The 23,115-nt window shown below is 42.6% G+C and overlaps 1 protein-coding gene across 4 annotated transcripts in view; it reads right to left on the minus strand.

Annotated features, from left to right (window-relative positions):
- Positions 1-20,300, minus strand: part of DPH6 (diphthamine biosynthesis 6) — a 248,942-nt gene extending 228,642 nt beyond the window's left edge. For all 4 annotated transcript variants that reach the window (XM_053381498.1, XM_053381506.1, XM_053381489.1 and 1 more), the window contains exons 1-3: positions 20,111-20,300; positions 13,306-13,400; positions 11,835-12,028 (exon numbers count right to left, since the gene is read on the minus strand). In XM_053381498.1, coding sequence (XP_053237473.1) covers positions 11,835-12,028; positions 13,306-13,400; positions 20,111-20,133 — 312 coding nt within the window. In that variant the 5' untranslated portion in view covers positions 20,134-20,300. The remainder of the gene's footprint in view (positions 1-11,834; positions 12,029-13,305; positions 13,401-20,110) is intronic.
- Between the last annotated feature and the right edge of the window lie 2,815 nt (positions 20,301-23,115).

Consider the following 23,115-nt stretch of genomic DNA (forward strand, 5'->3'; position numbering starts at 1 on the left):
GAATGGTTTTAACGCTCAGGGTGGCAAGACATCGAAGTTGCCGAGGATCCTGGAGCCTGTCGTGCTATCAGTAAATATTCTTGATTTTCTCCGAGATGACTCCGCTTTCTAAACTCTGATAACAAAAAGTTGAACTGGCAAAATTGTATACACGTTGCTGTCAATTAGGATTGAGCCACTTGCATTTAAAAGGTCAGGTTTCTCTGCAATAGCAAACGAAACAAAAATCATGGGTGCAGCATTTAGAAAAAGAGAGAGAGAAGGTTATGTGTATTCATAACACAAATCAGTTTTGGTCTATAAGTTACAGCAAGAGTCATCCCCAAATCGACTATAGAAAAATCAGCAAAACAGCTTACCATGGGGTAATAGCTGCTACAGAGAACAATTAAAAAAGGCCTTTACAGAATGCCCTTACCATGTAGCCCAATCTTGAATGTGGAGACACAGTAAATGATTTACTACAACTCCATCGAAGCCAAAGCTTCTTTAAAAAAAAAAAAAAAACCTTTCATTAATCCTAATCCATATGTAAACCATACTGGATTTTTACTTATTTTTTAGCCCTTGGTATGCATGCGCCTACATCAAAAGTGAAAGTGAGGAGCAGAAAGTGAGGAGGAATTAAAGAACCTTTTAATGAGGGTGGAAGAGGAGAGCGCAAAATATGGTCTGAAGCTCAACATCAAAAAAACGAAGATCATGGCCACTGGGCCCATCACCTCCTGGCAAATAGAAGGGGAAGAAATGGAGGCAGTGAGAGATTTTACTTTCTTGGGCTCCATGATCACTGCAGATGGTGACAGCAGTCACGAAATTAAAAGACGCCTGCTCCTTGGGAGAAAGGCGATGGCAAACCTAGACAGCATCTTAAAAAGCAGAGACATCACCTTGCCAACAAAGGTCCGTATAGTTAAAGCCATGGTTTTCCCAGTAGTGATGTATGGAAGTGAGAGCTGGACCATAAAGAAGGCTGATCGCCGAAGAATTGATGCTTTTAAATTATGGTGCTGGAGGAGACTCTTGAGAGTCCCATGGACTGCAAGAAGATCAAACGCATCCATTCTTAAGGAAATTAGCCCTGAGTGCTCACTGGAAGGACAGATCGTGAAGCTGAGGCTCCAATACTTTGGCCACCTCATGAGAAGAGAAGACTCCCTGGAAAAGACCCTGATGTTGGGAAAGATTGAGGACACAAGGAGAAAGGGACGACAGAGGACGAAATGGTTGGACAGTGTTCTCGAAGCTACAAACATGAGTCTGACCAAACTGCGGGAGACAGTGGAAGACAGGAGTGCCTGGCGTGCTCTAGTCCATGGGATCACGAAGAGTCGGACACGACTAAACGACTAAACAACAACAACAACATCAAATTCAGCAACAAGGATAGGATGCAGAACTTTTCCCTTTCCCCCTTCATCGGGTTTCACATTTTCCTGTAAAATGTGCATTCCTTTGCAACATATGGATGAAATCATGACCAACTGGAAAGATGTCCTAGTTTTAAATACAAATATTTCCCCCTTAAAGCATTTTATATGAACAGTCATATGATAATCCGATATTCATGAAAGGAAAAAAAGGAGACAATAATTCTCAAATGGCTGAAAAGTTTTTATAAAAATAAGTACATCCCACTTTTCTACTCAAAGTGGCTAACAATGAATTCATTAAAAAAATCAAAACAATTTATTCATTCCAGGTATTTGTACACTTCTTACTATTCAGAATTTCTAAGCAGTGTGCATAAAAAAATTAACTATGTAGAGAGTAATAAAAATTTAAATTCCTCAGAGAGAGAGAGAGAGAGAGAAACCAGCTTAAAATGCCTAGAGAAATAGGAAAGACTTTGTCAAGCAGCTGAATTTTAGCAAGGAAGGGCATTCCAGAGGATTGGTTCAGGCATGCATCTGAACCATGGGGGACCACAAACATAGACTCTCCCAAAGATCTAAGTTATTAGGGATAGATACTAATTACAAGTAAAATGTAACTCAGGAAAAGACACGTTCAGCTTTCCAAATGTTCCTCCCACGAGCCTGACACCTATGGACCCCAAAGTCCAGCTTTTTATTCATCTCTGCAACACCAGCAGTTTTAGCAAAGTCCTGACTAGCATTTAAGGCCCTCTAAGCAATGCCTCAAAAAGAGTATTCTCTTTTCCCTTTAAAGTATTAGCCCTGCAGTGTCTCCACACATGCACTCTCACTGAACTCAAAAGAATGCTGCAAGTATGGAAAAAGTTAGAAGTTAAAAAAAAAACCCTATAAAGGGATTCAAATAAATCTTTCAAAAATTTAAAACTCATTATTCAGTATTACCGTGGTAGACGTCTATTAGAGTAATGACAGCTGAAAGGAGAAAGTGTTCTATTGGCAACACCAGGTGTATTTTTTCCATACCTATATGACAAGTCGTGAGTTGTATAAACGGTTTTATAGGTTGAGAAAACACATTAAAAGTTTAATACCTAATGCACGTGTTGGTTATGTCCTGGTTTCTCTGACAGATAACGTATAAACAGGCAAAAAGGCAGGGGGTATTTGTGCAGAGTATTTGCAGAAGACATACAGCGAATGGAACAAAATAATAAATTGCAGGGTTTTCTCCTACACACAGACTCATTAGAGCTGAAATAACCAAAATGCTGCCGTCCACATGTTGTTGGGATTACAGCTCTCACCAGCCCCATCCAGCATTGCCAGTGATCAGTCCTGCAATATCTGTAGGGTACCATATTGGCAGAAGGGTCTATAAATATGAAACTTTGTTCTCCTCCGCCCCCAGCCAGTCATGCATTTGGGAATCCCACATGTATGACTCCCTATAGTTCACAGCACAAGCTGAACTTAAATAATTATTTAAGCCTGGACCTGTTTTAAGCCCTTGGGGTAAATGACAGAAGGCACAGCTTTAAAAGATTCACTATCTGGGCTGGTGCAAAATGGAAGTCCCCATTCTTGCTTAATTTAAGAAGCAGAACAAAATTATGTGACCGTGTCATTATTCATCAGTCAGATAAGAAGAAAAACATTCTTCAGTGTTCCATGTAGGGAGAAATAAACAGTGCCACCACCTTCCAACTTGTGGAAGGACACTGTTTGCCATGGGTGGGGGGGGGGGGCGTTTTGCATTTGTGGAGGCAACCAGCATACAGTGGTAACTCGGGTTAAGTACTTAATTTGTTCCGGAGGTCCCTTCTTAACCTGAAACTGTTCTTAACCTGAAGCACCACTTTAGCTAATGGGGCCTCCTGCTGCTGCCGCGCCGCTGAAGCACAATTTCTGTTCTCATCCTGAAGCAAAGTTCTTAACCTGAAGCACTATTTCTGGGTTAGCGGAGTCTGTAACCTGAAGCATATGTAACCTGAGGTACCACTGTATTTTAGAACTCTGGGTTGGAAAGTGACGGAAAAGGAAACGGGCAGGTGACATAGAGCTAACACACTTGTTCCCTTTATTCTCCATCACTTGTATGGGCTGCCTGAAGAGAACCAGCAATACCAACAGATCATAATGGAGATCTTGGTAATGCTAACAATTAACCTGTCTTACATAGCAGCACCCAGAAGCAAATTGCTTACCTATTAATACAGTACTGACAATTATAATGAAGCATATTTGCAAGAGGAAACGAAAAACATTGAAAACACAGAAATCACAGAAATGCATATTCCTTTAAACTCGCATAAGCTTTTGCCACAGACAGAAGGTGATAGGAGTTGAGGTCCAACAACGTCCAAAAGGCCATCTCTGCCCTAGACTATGTCCAGGACCAACATTTACGCACACCATAGTGATGCCAATAAGTGTGTGTTTGTGTGTAAAATTTGTATACCACATATCACAATGCAAAATGAAAACAAGGCAGTCCTTGTGGTATTGTGGTCTTGGGCTGTTTAAGGCTTTTGAATTAGGTCTAGAAACTAATTGGCAGTCAGTGGACCTTTTCAATCATGGTGCCCTCCCTAGAGAATCTACTGGCTGTCAAATGTTCTTGCCTGTATCTTTTCAGGAAAGGGCAAAGACATTTAAAAGATTTCCCCTGCATGTTTTATAATAGGTTTCAATGGTGTTTGGGTGGATTTACTGGTTTTTGCTGGTTGCCTTTTTAGAGCTTATACTCTAACTGTTGATTTACCCCAAGGACTGCCAACATGATGCTCTCCAGATGTTGCTGGACTCCCATCTCCCATCGGCCCCAGCCAGCATGGCCAATGGTCAGAGATGATGGGCGCTAAAATCCAACATATGGAGGGCACTACAATGACTGCCCCAATTCGGACTGTATACTAACCTGGCAGTTTTACTGGAAGGCATTTTAAACAAATAGCAGTACTTTGGTAGATTATTTTCCAGTACACAAAATATTCAAATTGTAAGATGTCTTATTCAGAAGCACAGCCATTAAAACATATTCTCTTCACTAGCTCCAATTACTATATACAGTTCAGTAAGTGCTATACAACTCAAAAAAGAACTAGTCTGCATTATATCAAAGCATTATTTCATGGAAATATACCATCTTTTCTAATATTATAGATATTTGGCTACTGCAAAAAGCATTAGCCCGATGTATCAATTACAGTTTCAAACTCTGAGCAACTCCATAACAGGAGACTATAGTTTAAGCTAACCAGAACCAGTACACTTTCGTTCCTTGCCAGCTAAGCCATGATTTAGCCAGCCATAATGATGATGTCCGAAAGAGCCCTACTTCAGTAATTGATTTTGTTTTCAAAGGGATGTCAAAATAATGCTACTTCTAAAAACTTTACATCCCTCTTTTCTTTTAATAATTCTTTAAAAATTATTACTATTTCAACAAAATAAACAGAATATATATGTACAATAACCAAAATTAAAGAGGGATTGTATCTCAGGGAGGTTAAACAACATTCAGTGTGTCCTTGTGTATGCCTTCAAAAGATTTAATTTGATTCCAGTATATTACATTGCCCTTTTGTGATAAACACTCAAAAATGTATTACAGCTAACAAAAATACCCATGCCCCAAACCAGAAATGGGAGATTAACGAACAGGTATCTTTTGAGGTACACTGGGGTGCATATAGCCTCATCCCCTGTCACCAATTAGTGCGTGCAACTAGTTATCCACAGCAAGAACTGGATCGGGGGCTTCATCCTTTTCCCATGTGAATAAAAAACCTAACATGAATAACTCCTACATTCTTTTTTCCTATAAATTACCCAATTATTTATTGGCATATGCAAGATTTCAAGTACAATTTTAGAACTGTTTTAAATGAATTCAGCTGTAAAAGCACAGTTATGGAATGTCTATCATTAATGCAATTGATTCCATATATTTATATCTTGAAATTTTCTTGAAGTGAAATTAATATCTGTTCAGAGCAAAAAAACCAACAACCTCACTTATTTAGTCCAAGACAACTTGATAACATCTCTTTCAACCATAGTTATAAATATCTTGCACAAACTTCCAAAGCAGAAGTTGTCAAGATATAACATTAGCATTAATTTATGTCATAACTGACTGTTATTCTCAAGATAATAGCAAAGTATTCAGTCCATGCTGTCTGGAGAAAAATGAAAAAGAAACTTTGTCCTGTCACTAATCATTTAATTAAATCTATCAATAACACGTTCTCTTTTACACTTCTTACAACTTGATCCTAAGATGTGCTGTGCATTGAGGAAGTTAAAATGAATATACCAAGAACTATAGTTGCTGTGTATTTCCACAATTGTGGTGCTACACTAGCACTGCAGAGAGACAGGTGCCTCAACACAAACAAGCAGAGTAAACAAAACAAAAAAAAAGAGTTATAAAAGTTTTCCACTAGTAGAAGCAGAATCTTGCCAACGAGAACCGAACTGGTCAGGCAATGAAATATTAGCTGTGCTTGAGCACAGCTCTAATGCTTGAGCACTACATACAGAGGCATCCACAAGGGCAAAAGATGTGTTAAACTCATGTGCTTCTCCATCCCATTCGTGTTTTAACCTTCTCTTTCAAAGAATATCATGGGGCACCTTGTCAAATGCCTTGCTGAAATCAAGGTAGGCTACATCCACTGCGTTCCCTTCATCTACCAGGCTTGTAATTCTGTCAAAAAATGAGATCAGGTTAGTCTGACATGACTTATTTTTCAGAAATCCATGCTGACTATTGGTGATCACAGCATTCCTTTCTAGGTGCTCACAGACTGTTTGCTTAATGATCTGCTCCAGAATCTTCCCTGGTATTGATGTCAGACTGACTGGGCGGTAATTATTTGGGTCCTCTCTTTTCCCCTTTTTGAAAATAGGGACAACATTTGCCCTCCTCCAGTCTGCTGGGACTTCGCCTGTTCTCCAGGAATTCTCAAAGCTGACTGCCAGTGGTTCTGACATCACATCTGCCAGTTCTTTTAATACTCTTGGATGCAGTTCATCTGGCCCACTCTGAGTGTGCACACTCAGAGGATGACCTCAAAACCATCCTAAATATCTTTGTAGAAGCTTATGAAAAGCCTGGCCTATTGTTCAACATCCAAAAAAACCAAAGTGCTGCACCAACAAGCACAAAACAACCCCTCTGCAGCGCCACAAATCCAACTCAATGGTGTAACATTGGAAAGTGTCAATCAATTCTCCTACCTGGGTAGTTATCTTTCCACAAGGCCTGACATTGATGCCAGAATCCAGCATCACCTGAGCTCTGCAAGTGCAGCTTTCTCCTAATTGTAGTGGAGTGTTTGAGGACCGGGACATTTGCAGGGAAACCAAAATGCTTGTCTACAAAGCCATTGCACTATCAACATTACTATACGCGTGTAAAACAGGGACCACTTATAAACGCCATCTCCAACTCCTTGAAAGATTCCATAAACCATGTCTCCAAAAAATTGTACGCATCACTTGGGAAGACATGCAAACTAATGCCAGTGTGCTAGAAGAAGCAAAGATCACCAGTGTCGAAGCAATGATTCTTCAATATCAACTTCATTGGACTGGTCATGTTGTTCACATGACTGATTATCGTCTTCCAAAGCAACTACTCTATTCTGAACTTAAAAATGGTAAGCATAATGGAAAGTGTAATGAGAGTGGTCAACAAAAGTGTTTTAAAGACTCAAGAGGCAAATCTTAAAAATTGTAGTATACAGACAACTGGGAAACACTGGCCTGCAAGCCCTCCAATTGGAGAACAGCCTTTACCAAAGGTGTCATGGATGTTGACGATGCTCAAACTCAGGACAAAAGGAGAAGTGTGCTAAGAGGAAGGCACGCTTGGCAAACCCTCACCATGATCAACTCCCGCCCGGAAACCTATGTCCCCACTGTGGAAGGACATGTGGATCGAGAACTGGCCTCAACAGTCACTTACGGACTCACTGTTAAGACCATGTTCATGAAGACAATCTTACTCAGCTAAGAGTGATCAGCAAAGAAGAAGACAAAGCAGAGAGCCTGGCTTAAATCAAACAATGGTTAAACATGCCAGGTTTGAGTCTGACTGGTTTATCAATGAATATCTGTTTTTAAATCAGGATTTGTACACCAACACTAAGTGGAAAGTCAGACTAACCAGAAGACTCTTCCTGGCCACAAGGGAGAAGAAAAAGGAGGTGGAGGTGGAGATGCACTATTGCAGACACTCAAGTCCTAACTCTTAAAAATAACACTGATGGACCTTGTCATGTTAAGTCTATGTCAGAGGTTCTCATACTGAAGTCTATGAACTTCAGTCAGGTGCTTCATGGTGTATCTGTGGATTTGTGGTAGAAGATCGGAGATGGCTCCTGCATCACATTAAATAACCATACTGAATTTTAACCATATTTCTATTGCAGCTTATATTGTATCATAATTTGAATTCTATGGCATTAAAATTCTAAAATAGTATGATCGTGTCCGGGGGGGGGGGATGTGTAATGCTGTGATTAGACACAGAGGAAAGGTGGGAGGAACCAGCTGGGAAACCCCCAAGGGAAGAAGGTCAGAGCCAGGGAATTGGTGGTGGGACAATGATGAGTGGTCAGAGGGAGAAGACTGAGAGAAGGTGTTGGAAGCTGAAGAGGTAACAGGGCTTAGGGAGGGGCGGGTCTGTGGCTGAGAGAAGAATCAGAGGCAGAAGTTGAAGGAGAGGAGGAAAGCCAAGAGGCAGAAATGAGTTTGGCTGGTGAAAAGGCACATGTGTCTTCCCTTCCTGCTGCAACAATTTCCCCTCCCACCTGGTCTCCCAGAACCAGGAAAGGTATGAGCAGGGCAAAGGGGAAGTTATCTTCATGAAGGTCAGGCTCAGATTGCTTGGGGAAAACCCTGGAGAGGCAGGGACTAAGGCAGCTGTGGGGAGGCAGGGACCTTTAGTTTCAGCAACTGCTTCATTGGGGCAAGACCTGCCAGAGATCAGTTGCCTTGCTTATTAGGCCTGACATTCCTATGCTGATCCTGTTTTTGCTACTCCAACTTGCTCAGTGTGATTTTACCACTGGCTTGCGCCTGTCATTGCATTCTGGCATGTACAGCCGAAATCACATACAGCGGACGCTCGGGTTGCGAACATGATCCGTGTAGGAAGCACGTCCGCAAACCGCAGCGTTCGCAACCCGTGCCGCCGCGCGTGTGCACACGCGGGGCGCGATTCAGCACTTCTGCGCATCCCCAAAGCGTGATTTAGCGCTTCTGCACATGTGCAAGCGCCAAAACCCGGAAGTAACCAGTTCCGGTACTTCCGGGTTCGGTGAAGTGCGCAATCCGAAATCGCGCAACCTGAAGCGTCTGTAACCCAAGGTATGACTGTATAGTCAAAACAACCCCGTGGAACTGCTCCTGCACTATCAATCTTACCTTCTGAGATCTCATGAAGGCCTCCAGAGACCATGAGTCAGTCTCCCGTAGCCCAGTCTGCCACAGAAAGAGCTTTTAAGCTATCTGCCTTGTATGACTTTAATCTGTGTGATATCAGCTACCAGGCCACCTGGCACATAACACTGTGATTGAATGTGTCAAATGCACACAAGTTGCGATCCTACCATACAATAAAATACAAAATATAAGAAATGAAAGAAGCAATAAAAAGACAATTAAAATTGCATCTAGCACTGCACAGGACAACTGCTACAATGGGCAGAAATTTTTTGTTAGGTGTTCCTCCACAATCCTCAGCAATTTTCAAGTGGTCCATGGAGTGAAAATGTTTGGGGACAACTAGTCTACTGATTTACTGCAAAGATTTCTGAGTTACTGGTCACACAGAACTTGATCCTCCTGGAGAAGAGTTTGAAATTTATGTCCTACTCTAAGCACAATAATTTTTAAAACTTGCTTATTCAATGAACCCTTTCCCCATTGATCTTCTGCCATGAAACTTCTGTTGATTCAGATGGAACATTGTACAGGCCTACTAGACCTCACCTTTGCTCCCAAGTGACCTGAAAGTTCACCCAAGGATACATACAACCCTGTCCTACACATGCACATTGCAGAGGAAGACTGGTACTGATGGCCAAGCAGTCTTCTTACTGATCTCCGTACTGAAGAACCCTAATAAAGTCCAGGGCTACCAAAAGCAGTTTGAAAGCCACTTCCTCAGAACCACTGCAAGCTTTCCCCTTTCACACTAAGAAGCAATTCAAATTTCTTTTTCAGGCCCCTGTTGGAACTGATTATTTTACAGTTCGACTAGGATCTGTGGAATCCAACCTAGGGCTAAGTGAACATTCCATCAGCACAAGGATTCCAGCCTGCACTACAGAATGTTTTGCCCCTCTATTCTCCCCACTTCCCCTTAGAAAGTCTGTTCTTCTAGGGATTCCCCCAACCCTCTGGGGAAGATTCAGGGAAGACACAGGGCACGCATAGGAGGGAGAGGAAAGTCCCATTGTGCAAGCAGAAATCCTTATAATACACTGTATTTCCTTGAACCTGTGGGCACACTAAAAATATTCTGCTGAGACCCATCACTGATTTTTCTTAGCTGAGTGGAGCTCAAACAAGCTATTGTCCTGCAAAGGAAATCCAAGTTTAGAAACACAAGGATTGCTATTATTCTGACCAATAGAAGATTTTCTACAAAGTAGTAGAATTTCTCTGACAGAGCAACAACAAGCAGCATCCTGCTTGGAATTTATCCTCTGCTGTACCACCACCAGTGCATTAATGACTGTAGCCTCAAAAGTCTCAGGAGGCAGAACTGTGCACCACAAATAATAATAATATTAAATAATAATTTATTATTTCTACCTGCCCATCTGGCTGGGCTTCCCCAGCCACTCTGGGTGGCTTCCAACAAAAGATTAAAAATACATTAAAACATCATTCATTAAAAACTTCCCTAAACAGGGCTGCCTTCAGATCCAGCACCACAGAAAACTCACAAAGTAGCACTACAAACATAACACAACAGCACCTTCTAAAATAAACCCCTTTTATCCAGACCACAGTGCAACTATCTTAATTCAAATCATGGTAGAGCTAAAAACAAAATTATAAGACAGAAAATAATTTTATTTTTGTTCCACATGTCAGCATAGCTTCCCCATGCAGAGAGTGGAAGGTGCCAAGATATCTGCTCAGAGACATGCTCTCTCCCTTATGTTAGTAGGAAACCCCATTTTTCTAGGAGCTTTGCTGGTTAGTTGAAAAAAAGCCAGTTTTTTAAAAAAACTTGCAGAGTTTTATAAAGACTGACATGAAGCTAACTTGCCCCAACCAACCAGAGTACAGTGGTACCTCAGGTTAAGTACTTAATTCTTTCTGGAGGTCTGTACTTAACCTGAAGCTGTTCTTAACCTGAAGCACCACTTTAGCTAATGGGGCCTCCTGCTGCCACTGCGCCGCCGGAGCACGATTTCTGTTCTCATCCTGAAGCAAAGTTCTGAAGCACTATTTCTGGGTTAGCAGAGTCTGTAACCTGAATAATATGTAACCTGAAGCGTATGTAACCTGAGGTACCACTGTAACTTAAGGCTAACCACGGTTCGAGAATTAAAACAAAGGTGTGGGAACCTGTGGCTTTCCAGATGTTGTGTAACTACAGTTCCCATTGTCCATTGCCACTGGCCATGCTGGTTGGGGATGGTAGGAGTTGGGTTACGTGTTCCTCATCCCTGCATTAGCATTTCATTTCAGCTAGTAGAGTCTAGAATGGAAGCAACAGCTTCCTAGTTCCTCTTCATGGCACCGGGTAAAGGAGTACATGAGCCCAAGGTTTGATGTTGCTCACTCCTGTAACAATAGACCATGGCTATCGTAACATTCAAACAAGGCCAATATATTCTATTTACACTTGCTACTTAAAAAAAAACCTAGGTGAAAATGCCACTAATAATTCAGAATATCACCAATAACAAAACTGCAATTGAAAAAGTACTATGTAAGGCTCCGAGTAAGGAACACAATATAAATAATAAATTCCTTCCTCTTTGATTTTGCTTTAAAATTCATTGGCTTATTCCCGGAGAAGACGTGTTCCCTACAGTTGAGCACAGAAACAAAAGATACGAAACCTAAGAAATTGGAAGCAACAAAACATAATATATCAGCAGTGTAAAACCTGGAAGACATTGAATCACAAGGAGCATACAATTCTTCTTATGTTTCTCTTTTGTACTTCTTAGCATAAATCAGTTTTACTACTATAATGGGGTCTTTAGCCTGAAGTCAGGAAGCAACAATAAAGTGCAGAATAAGCTATAAATTAAGACCCATTTCATCTAAGTTTATTCTCTATAGGAAACGGCATGTAGAGCAAAATATATAGAGAGGAATACAAGAATGGTGGCTACAGGCCTCAGGCCTACAGTCTAACTATATTGAACATTTATTTTTTTTAGCTTTAAGAAGAAGAATTCTCACACAACCTACCTTAACAAGTTTCAGAAGTTTATAAAGATCTTCAACCTCATCACCTTCACATCTGGTATATACTTTGCCAGTTTCCACACTGGTGCCCTTAATAGTGCGGCGATAAAGTGGCAAGCCCATGGCTTCTGCATATAACTCTATAGCATGGTGCCCCACTGTTTGATACATGTAGCTGTCCAGCTCATCAGTCCCTTCTGGAGGACAGACAAAAGTAAAGTTGTATTAGCTAATATTTACAATACGTACTAATAAGGCAGGAGAGCCTGCCCCCAGTTTTGTTTCAAATAGAACCCATCTGCACTATACATTTAAAGCAGTATTATACTATTTCAATCAGTCAAGTCTTGCCCCAAAGAATCCTGGGAACTGTAGTTTGTAAAGGGTGCTGAGAGGAGTTCGGAGACCCCCGTTTCCCTCATAGAACTAAAATTCTCATCACACCAAAAAACCACAGTTCCCAGAATTCTTTGGGGGGGGAGCCATGACTGTATAAAACATTATAATAATGCTTTAAATGTTTCGTGCAGATGTAGTTATGGATGAATCAACTTGACCACTTTTGTACATGGATGGGAATTACTTTATTCTCCAGCTTTGTGCAACTTTCCAACAAGTGTTTTGCCCCCCAAGTCACCATGGGAACAGCAGTTTCATGTTTTGTGGGTTGCTACTTACGTATTTCCACCACTCTCCCAACAGGAAATAAAAGTGATAATGTCACAGGGGCAGAATCAACCATGTAATAACAACACAAAACAAAGCTGGCTTTGTAAACAATCATCTGTATCTCTCACATAGCAGCTTTGAGATGTTATAAATCACTTTTGATGTTTTATTACCGTCAAATGGTAGATAAATGTTGCGACATAAATAGTAAAGTACAGTAAAGTACATCAAATCTATATGCATACACAGAGCAATCAGCTTCTACTTTGTGTTGTTAGGTCTAATCCATGCAATTCTTTAAAAAGCCAAAGCCCTAAAAAGCTGCAAATGACAACTCCATAAAATAACCCATTATCCAGTAATAGAATAAAATAAGACTACAGCAAACCCGTCTTAAAAGAAGTCAAGAGATACTCCCAGCCTCCAACTCATGGAAGACAACCCAGAATGGCAACAAGGGACAGAGCTAGGCCCCTCATCCCCACTCCCTTTTTTGTGCATTATAACTTTGAAGAATGATTGAAGAAGGCTTTAGAATAAGAGAATTGCGAGCCCAGAAATTCATTTTGTGTATCAGAACTGAACAGAGCTTATAGTCCTTCCACAAAAAAATGCAACTCCTGCCAAGCTCAGAATATGCCAAGCTCAGAATAATTTAGGTCAGCAGCAAAATCATTATTTGCTGCTATTATTAAACATCTGGGAGTCAAAAATCATTGCTGATCTAGCGCAAATCACTCAGAGATCTACCGGTAGAGATTCAACACTAAGGGTGGCAGAGTTTGAGGGAATGTGAAATTCTCACCTTTGTTTTCAGCAGGTCTTAGATTGGCTAAAGCAACAATCTGGTGTCCAGCAGCAACGCAATGCATCATATTGTAACAGCTGTCTTTCCCACCACTGGAATAAAAAGAATCAGTTGTATAAAAACAGCTCTGTAATGATTTCAAAATGAGAAAATATACAAATTTGAAAATGTCTACTGGGTGTTTTTTTTAATAAAAAAGACCACTTTTCAGAAATCCTTAAGAAAGTTAAAGGTAGCACGTATATAATTTGGATTTTAAGTATTTGCACTCCAACCTATCACTTGCTGAATACACACTTGATATCCAGGCAGTGTTCTATACATGTAGGGGAGGCCTCATTTCTTTAACTTCACACAAGGCTCCCTGTGCCCAATGTTTTCCACACAGAATAAATGGGGAGATCAAAGTTCCAATTGCACAGAAGAGCATCACAGAACTCTGGATTCCAACCAGTGTTTTCAAGATAGAGACTCTTGGGATTATAATGATAATTATCTGGGCTAAACCTACATGGATCCTTTAAAAAAATATATACTCTGCAGCCAGGTCACAAGCTTGCCTCTGTGCACAAATATGCATTTTACATTTCTCTGACTCAATGCCCAATTGGGTCTGTAATTGCTAGTGTGAAAAATGTGCATAAAAAAGAGTAAGATTGGTATGAAGAATAAAATGTCTCAGATTTTGCAGACTTGAGCTTTATACAAAAATGAGCCAGCGTTGTGCCATTCTGCTTGAGTGAAGTTATTAAAAACAAACCTTGAGCATAAGATAATTTACTGCAAGCAAAGCAACAAGCTTTAAAAGCACTTAAACCCCCGTTTTCAGTGACTTCACATAGGGTGAATCTCAAATGCAAAACAACGTTGTGTGGGTGCAAGACTGCCATCAGAGACAATTTAGCTGCTAAGGACATTAGATGGAATGAAAGCTACTAAATACCAAAGTACTTGTGATGCACAAATGCTTGATTCTTTACAGGTAATTTCCCTGGCTTTAAGAAAAGATGCTCCATTTGCTAATACTTCTCGGAGCATTAATATGACTGTGCTCTTTAAAGAAAAGTAAGCACATCTAAAGTGCAAACCCCCCAAAAAGAAAACTATACAAATATAAAAGCACAGTCCTGTACATGTCTATTCAGAAGTATGTCCCATTGAGTTGAATGGATTTACACCTAAGTAAGTAAGTAAGCAAGTAAGTAGGGATGCGGGTGGCACTGTGGGTTAAACCACAGAGCCTAGGACTTGCCGATCAGAAGGTCGGCGGTTCAAATCCCCGTGACGGGGTGAGCTCCCATTGTTCGGTCCCAGCTCCTGCCAACCTAGCAGTTTGAAAGCACCATGTGCAAGTAGATAAATAGGGACCGCTCCGGCGGGAAGGTAAACGGCGTTTCCATGTGCTGCTCTGGTTCGCCAGAAGCGGCTTAGTCATGCTGGCCACATGACCCGGAAGCTGTCTGCGGACAAACGCCGGCTCCCTCGGCCTATAGAGCGAGATGAGCGCGCAACCCCAGAGTCGGGCACGACTGGACCTAATGGTCAGGGGTCCCTTTACATTTACCTAAGTAAGTATAGGATTGGTCCCACTGAATTCAAGAGCAGGCTATTAACACAAACAGCAGTTCACAGAATTGTAGAGTTACTGTCTAAGTCAAGGGTTGTCAACCTGGTCCCTACCGCCCACTAGTGGGCATTTCAGGATCCTAGGTGGGCTGGTAGGGGGTTCTATGGCACAAGCTGAATCCTCCTTCCATCGAGCACTGGTGGGAGGTAAGGAAATTTTACCATCAAGAAACATGCATTAGTGGGCGGTAGGTATAAAAAGATTGACTACCCCTGATCTAAGTGCATATACTGTAGAAATAATGTATATATTTTTAAAAAGTCAGAGATTGTGTTCTACCATCTCCCTGGGTACCTGAGCTGGGCTACATGTTGCTGCTAAGATGGCTTCCTTCAGTCAACCATATTAACCACTACTACCCAGTCCCTGGTCAGAGCATTACCAGCATGCTACTCTGGTATATCTGCTTGTGCCACCCACAGCCAGAGATGGCTTTGGGTTGGAAGCAGCAGGGTTCATTTTTGACATCCCAATACAGTGGTACCTCTGGTTAAGTACTTAATTCGTTCCGGAGGTCCGTTCTTAACCTGAAACTATTCTTAACCTGAAGCACCACTTTAGCTAATGGGGCCTCCCGCCGCCGCCACGCCACCGGAACATGATTTCTGTTCCCATCCTGAAGCAGAGTTCTTAACCCGAGGTACTATTTCTGGGTTAGCGGAGTCTGTAACCTGAAGCATATGTAACCCGAGGTACCACTGTATTTTCCTGCTGGAAACCTTCTCAACTACACACAAGCAACCCACTTTACCAATAAATACAGAACACAAACCCACTTTCCCACAAAAGCCCTAAATCACCACTATTTATCGAAGGTGACAATCTGTCCTTATGTCCCATTTCAAGGGTTTGTTAATTTGTATGAAGCATGGCATCAATGTACCCCCAGAGAAATTCCGCAAGAGGGAGGAGTCAAGTTGCAGAAGAAAATTACTACCTAATATGAAACGCCGGTGGTTGTGCATGAAACCCCTTCAAGCAAATCAAACCATATAACAAGGCCCTCCATGGACTAAATATGACATAATAGGCATCACTGAAACCTGGTGGGATAAGTCCCACGATTGGAATGTAATAATGGAGGGATACAATCTATTTCAGAGAAACAGACCAGACAAGAAAGGAGGAGGAGTGGTGTTATATGTCAGGGATGTGTATACCTGTGAAGAGATCCAAGATTTAGAACCTCAAAGCCAAAGTGAGAGCATTTGGGTCAAAATTAAGGGAGAGAAGAATAACAGTGACCTCACTGTGGGAGTTTACTATAGATCCCCAAGCCAAACGGAGGACATAGATGATGCCTTCCTGGAACAGATGGCCAAGCATGCAAAAGGAAGGGAGATAGTAGTAATGGGGGACTTCAATTACCCGGATATTTGTTGGATGTCAAACTCAGCCAAGAGCATAAGGTCAAACAGATTCCTCACTGGCCTTGCAGACAACTTCATTGTCCAGAAAGTGGGAGAAGCAACAAGAGGAACAGCCATTTTAGATCTGGTCCTAACCAATGATGATGTCCTGGTTAGTGGGGTAGAAGTGGAAGGATCCTTAGGCGTGAGTGATCATGCTCTTCTGAAGTTTACTATACAGCGGAAAGGAGCAGCCAAGCATACTAGGACTCAATTTCTTGACTTTAAGAAAGCCGACTTCATAAAACTTAGGGAAGTGCTGGGTGAGATCCCATGGACAGTAGTACTAAAAGGAAAGGGAGTTTATGATGGCTGGGAGTTTGTTAAGAGGGAGATAGTAAAAGCACAACTTCAGGCAATACCAATGAGACGGAAACATGGAAGGTACCTAAAGAAGCCAGGGTGGCTATCTAAAGAAATTTTAACTGAGTTAAGATTAAAAAAGGATGTGTACAAAAAATAGAAAAGGGGGGAAACCACCAAAGAGGAATTCAAACAAATAGCCAGCACGTGTAGACACAAAGTCAGAAAAGCTAAAGCACAGAATGAACTCAGGCTTGCTAGAGAGGTTAAAAGCAACAAAAAAGGCTTTTATGGGTATGTTCGTAGCAAAAGGAAGAACAAAGAAACAGTGGGGTCACTCAGAGGAGAAGATGGTGAAATGCAAACAGGGGACACAGAAAGGGCTGAACTCCTCAATGCCTTCTTTGCCTCAGTCTTCTCTGATAAAGAAAACAATGCCCGACCTGAAGAATTTGGAGCAAATGATTCAGCAGAGGAAACACAGCCCAGAATAACTAAGGAGATAGTACAAGAATACTTGGCTAGTCTAGATGTATTCAAGTCTCCAGGGCCAGATGAACTGCATCCAAGAGTATTAAAAGAACTGGCAGATGTGATGTCAGAACCACTGGCAGTCATCTTTGATAATTCCTGGAGAACAGGCGAAGTCCCGGCAGACTGGAGGAGGGCAAATGTTGTCCCTATTTTCAAAAAGGGGAAAAGAGAGGACCCAAATAATTACCGCCCACTCAGTCTGACATCAATACCAGGGAAGATTCTGGAGCAGATCATTAAGCAAACAGTCTGTGAGCACCTAGAAAGGAATGCTGTGATCACCAATAGTCAGCATGGATTTCTGAAAAATAAGTCATGTCAGACTAACCTGATCTCGTTTTTTGACAGAATTACAAGCCTGGTAGATGAAGGGAACGCAGTGGATGTAGCCTACCTTGATTTCAGCAAGGCATTTGACAAGGTGCCCCATGATATTCTTGTAAAGAAGCTGGTAAAATGCGGTCTTGACTATGCTACCACTCAGTGGATTTGTAACTGGCTGACTGACCGAACCCAAAGGGTGCTCATCAATGGTTCCTCTTCATCCTGGAGAAGAGTGACTAGTGGGGTGCCACAGGGTTCTGTCTTGGGCCCGGTCTTATTCAACATCTTTATCAACGACTTGGATGATGGACTCAAGGGCATCCTGATCAAATTTGCAGATGACACCAAACTGGGAGGGGTGGCTAACACCCCAGAGGACAGGATCACACTTCAAAACGACCTTGACAGATTAGAGAAGTGGGCCAAAACAAACAAGATGAATTTTAACAGGGAGAAATGTAAAGTATTGCACTTGGGCAAAAAACATGAGAGGCACAAATACAAGATGGGTGACACCTGGCTTGAGAGCAGTACATGTGAAAAGGATCTGGGAGTCTTGGTGGACCACAAACTTGACATGAGCCAACAGTGTGACGCGGCAGCTATAAAAGCCAATGCAATTCTGGGCTGCATCAATAGGAGTATAGCATCTAGATGAAGGGAAGTAATAGTGCCACTGTATTCTGCTCTGGTCAGACCTCACCTGGAGTACTGTGTCCAGTTCTGGGCACCACAGTTCAAGAAGGACACTGACAAACTGGAACGTGTCCAGAGGAGGGCAACCAAAATGGTCAAAGGCCTGGAAACGATGCCTTATAAGGAACGGCTAAGGGAGCTGGGCATGTTTAGCCTGGAGAAGAGGAGGTTAAGGGGTGATATGATAGCCATGTTCAAATATATAAAAAGATGTCACATAGAGGAGGGAGAAAGGTTGTTTTCTGCTGCTCCAGAGAAGTGGACACAGAGCAATGGATCCAAACTACAAGAAAGAAGATTCCACCTAAACAGTAGGAAGAACTTCCTGACAGTAAGAGCTGTTCGACAGTGGAATTTGCTGCCAAGGAGTGTGGTGGAGTCTCCTTCTTTGGAGGTCTTTAAGCAGAGGCTTGACAACCATATGTCAGGAGTGCTCTGATGGTGTTTCCTGCTTGGCAGGGGGTTGGACTCGATGGCCCTTGTGGTCTCTTCCAACTCTATGATTCTATGATTCTATGAAATGCCTGAGTAAGCTGCCTATGGGCAACTGCTCCCCTTGGCCTTTGAATGTGTTTACACATGCACGCAAAACTTCCAACATTTTAGCTTACTTCTCAAACTGAAGGAAGCAGACATATATGCATCCTATGAGAATGCAGGACAATAGCTAAAGCAGGAACTTTTGTGCACTTTATTGATGATAAACCACTAATCAGCCAAAGTGCAAAATTCTGCAAAGTGTTGATAGCCACCTTCACTAACAGATGAATGAAATGGCGGTCACCCGCAGGCCCATTTACCGCAAGCTGGTGACTAAGGTGTACAGACAGTATGGTGGACATGAGTCGGGGAGAAAATGTACGTGTGTGTGTGTGTGTGTGTGTGTGTGTGTGTCTGTTTGTGATAAGTGGTTCCCAGGTCTGTGGTAACTTGGCAGGAGGGCAAAGCACTACGAACCTGTGAGCTGAGCAAGACCATTCCCTGAGGTTTTCAAGGTTCAGGAAGGCACAAAACACCCAGTACATTTAGAAATAGCTCAGTTTCTTCAAATTTGAGAACAAATCCCTGCAAAAACAAGTGTTTTCAAGGCCAGCTCCATTTCTTTCCCTTTGTAAATGTTGCCACGCTGTGTTCACACTATAACCTTAAAACACATTCAAAACACATTCCTTCAAAGTATTCTGGACACTGTAACTTTTTAAGGGTTGTTAGGAATAGTAACTCTTGTGAGTGGTAAACTACAGTGTCCAGGATTTTTTGAGGGAAGGAATGTGTTTCAAATGTGCTTTAAAGGTATGGTGTAGGACATAGCATAAACTTAGCCCACGACTTCCCAACCCTACCCACAGAGAAGCAAGGGGTGAGGTGGACATCTGGGTGGCCACTGTGAGAGGGACTGGAGGGGCCAAATGACCTGATCCTGCATGCTCTTCTTATTGTTCTTAGGTGCAAGATCAAACAGATGGCTATAAGAAAATCTCAGAACCTTCTACATTAAACCACACAGGCATAGAAAAGGTTGTCCTTGCCCCCACTATGCACAGGGCTGAAAGGGGAAGCAAAAAAAACAAAACCCCAAGGAGCATATGCTGCAGAGATGACCCGCAAATGCTGCACGGTTTTAAATCAGCCAGTCGACTCCGGAGAGAGCAAAGCAAAGCAGGAAGCGTGAGGTCAGACGGACTGAGAGGGGGTAGAAAGGAAATTGCTGATTACAAACAGAAAGGTGGTGGTGGGAGGGAAAACTGATCCGAGGCGGCTGATTTTTGCTTGCCCCGTTACTTCACTCCGCCAGCCACCCCCGCGCTATATCGGGCTCCAGCACTTCTCCCTTAAGCAGAAACCTTGTAGTGCAAATATTAGTCCATTGTGGGGGCAGCCCTTACACACACACACTGTTCTTTTTTACCTGATTAAAGCCACTACTTTCATGTTGCACAACACCCTGGGCTGGATTTAAGTGCATGCGAAGAGCGCCCGGGGTTAAGAGTGCAAGCCACCAACTAGGCGCAAACACACCAACACACACACTGCCTCTTCCAACACACGTTGCTGCCCGGCTGCTGCTGCTGCTGTCTGATGCTTCCTTCCTTCCCCGGGAAGTCCCGCCCGCCTGGGTCTGTCCCCTGAGTTGCCTGAACAAAACTATCCCCTTTCGCAGCCGTGATGAGGAATTCCCTCCGTCCTTTTGGCAGCATGAAGTCGGTCCGTAGGCGACAAACTGCAAGAGCCAGCCCTGCCGTCATATGAGCGGACGGGTAGTGGGGAGGCTAAATTTCAGGCACAGCGTCGGACAGCTATAAGCTGGCACTGAGGCGGTTTGTAGTGAGGGCAAGGCTGAGCGCACGTGTGCGACTGCTGCCTAGCTGCTGCGTGGTTTGGAAGCGCTTTTCCCGGTTCTTGCACGGCAGCGCTTAGACTGTGGCACGCTCCGCTCTGGGATTTGCATGCCAGGTTTCAGACTCAGAGCGTGGGAAGTAATAAAAAGAGTGCCTCTGAGCATGTGCCGGGTGCATTTCCGTCGTGGAGCAGCCAGAGCCAGTCAGTGTGTCGATTATGAAATGAAGGGACCTTCTACGTTACAAAAAAGGGCAAAATTACCCTTTTTCTTTTAGTAAATCATTAGGTGAGCATCTGAAGAATCTGAAGCATCTGGTATCTGAAGAAGTGTGCATGCACACGAAAGCTCATACCAAGAACTAACTTAGTTGGTCTTTAAGGTGCTACTGGAAAGAAATTTTTTTTTTGTTTTGATTAGGTGAGCAAGTGTAGGAGGTTTACAGCCCCCAACCTAAACATGTTGTTAGAAAGGTTGGGGGCGTAGCTAGGAAATTTTTGGGGGTGGGCCGGCAAAGTTGTTGATTGTGTTTTTTAGGAAATGACCCCATAAAGAGGACATTACAGGGTAATTTCAATGCTTTTCAATAACATTTGTGGAGGGGGGGGGCAACAGCACACACCCACACCCTCTATTCCAAGCAGTAGCAAGAGTCCAGGGGAATTCCAAGCGCTTACCCAGGGTCTGTGTTCCTTTGGAGAAAGTAGGCACAATGGAGGTTAGTACTTTAATGGTATATGCTTTATTTTACACACATATACAGTGGTACCTGGGGTTAAGTACTTAATTCGTTCTGGAGGTCTGTTCTTAACTTGAAACTGTTCTTAACCTGAAGCACCACTTTAGCTAATGGGGCCTCCTGCTGCTGCTGCACCGCCAGAGCCCGATTTCTGTTCTCATTCTGAGGCAAAGTTCTTAACCTGAAGCACTATTTCTGGGTTAGCGGAGTCTGTAACCTGAAGCGTATGTAACCTGAAGTGTCTGTAACCCGAGGTACCACTGTACAGCCTTTAGGCTTCAGTGGAGGGGCGCACAGCAGCAGCACCCCAAAACGCACCAGCTTGTCCTTAAAGCAGCATTACCAGCATCCTTTTTGCTCTACTGCCCATGTTGGTGTTCCAGGCACATAAAATCTTCCTGGTAGCATCTCATGGTACCTGGTACTCATTTGCATTCTAATGGTCAGTTCATTTGAAATACTAATGGTTAATCCCCACCCTCTGGCATCACCTAGCAAAGGAGTTCCTCTGACTTCATCAACACTTTGACTAGGATTAAAGACTTGTACACACTTAGGACATTTACCTAGGTTAACTCTTCACATGCTCATTGCTGATGCTGAGAAGTAGGTCCACACATTTCAATACAAATGGATCTTGATTATGTCCTCAAAAGTCTGATACACAGTCTTTCAACATAAACACTAATTAAACACCTCACACCCATTACCTAACCTGCTTTTAATATAAATAAATAAATGCTATATTACTCATTTCACAGTTTTAATGGCTCTAGCTCCAGTTAGGCTCCCTGCTACTTTATGTAATAGGAAATTGCCAGGCAGGGGAGAAAACAAGTACAGTGGTACCTTGGTTTTCGAACGTAATCTGTTCCGGAAGACTGTTGAAGTTCTGAAGTGTTCAAAAAGTGAAACTCAATAGCCGACAGCTAGGCCTCAGGATCTTGCACTCAGCAGAAGCCGCGTGGCATGTTCGACTTCTGAGGTGTGTTCAAAAACCGAAGCATGTACTTCCAGGTTTACGATGTTCAAGTTCCAAAACATTCGGCAATGGAAACGTTCGAAAACCAAGGTACCATATGTATCTAATGTATACAGAAGTATAAAAGTTTTAGGAACTTCTGGTTGTCAGAGGAAGAGAGCTAGATTTGAAGCCGTACTTAGGTACTTAGAATCATGGACTTGGACAGGATCTCTAAAGGTCATTTCCAATCCCCTGCTGTTCAGACTAGTCCATAGATAACTGAGTGCTTTGATTGTAATTATAGGTGTGTGACATATACGTCCTGCTATAGTTTTTGTAGCCAAGTGACAGGAGGTGAATAGCCTGGAATTAGCTTGCTTAGGAGAGATCTCCCCAAATCCTCTTCTCCAAAGGAGTTGCAAAGATGGCCTGTATGCATTTTGGTGAATTTGTGACATCACACTTAATTCCCTCCTATGTCCTTCACCACCAAAATACAAAAGTAACAAAAATACAGCTGCTATGTCTTCCATGTGGTGCTAATATGGTCTGTATTGCCTGCAAGACATTCCTTTTTTATTGGGGAGTAAATCCAGTAAAATGATTTTTAATGAATGGATTTATATAAGAATAAATCTGGCTGCAAGCCTTTGGATCGTTTTAAAGTACAGTCATACCTCTAGTTGCGTTAGGTTCATGTTGCGGATTTTCGGGTTGCGAACGCAGCAAACCCGGAAGTGTATACTTCTGGGTTTCGCCGCACGTGCAGAAGCATTCTGCACACTTTGCGCATGCGCAGAAGCGCTCTATTGCGGCACATGCACACGCAGAAGCAGCACTCTACTTATGGACTTTTTGGGGTACGAACGGCAC

Source organism: Podarcis raffonei, chromosome 1 (genome assembly GCF_027172205.1).
Source record: "Podarcis raffonei isolate rPodRaf1 chromosome 1, rPodRaf1.pri, whole genome shotgun sequence".
NCBI classification, from domain to species: Eukaryota; Metazoa; Chordata; class Lepidosauria; order Squamata; family Lacertidae; genus Podarcis; species Podarcis raffonei.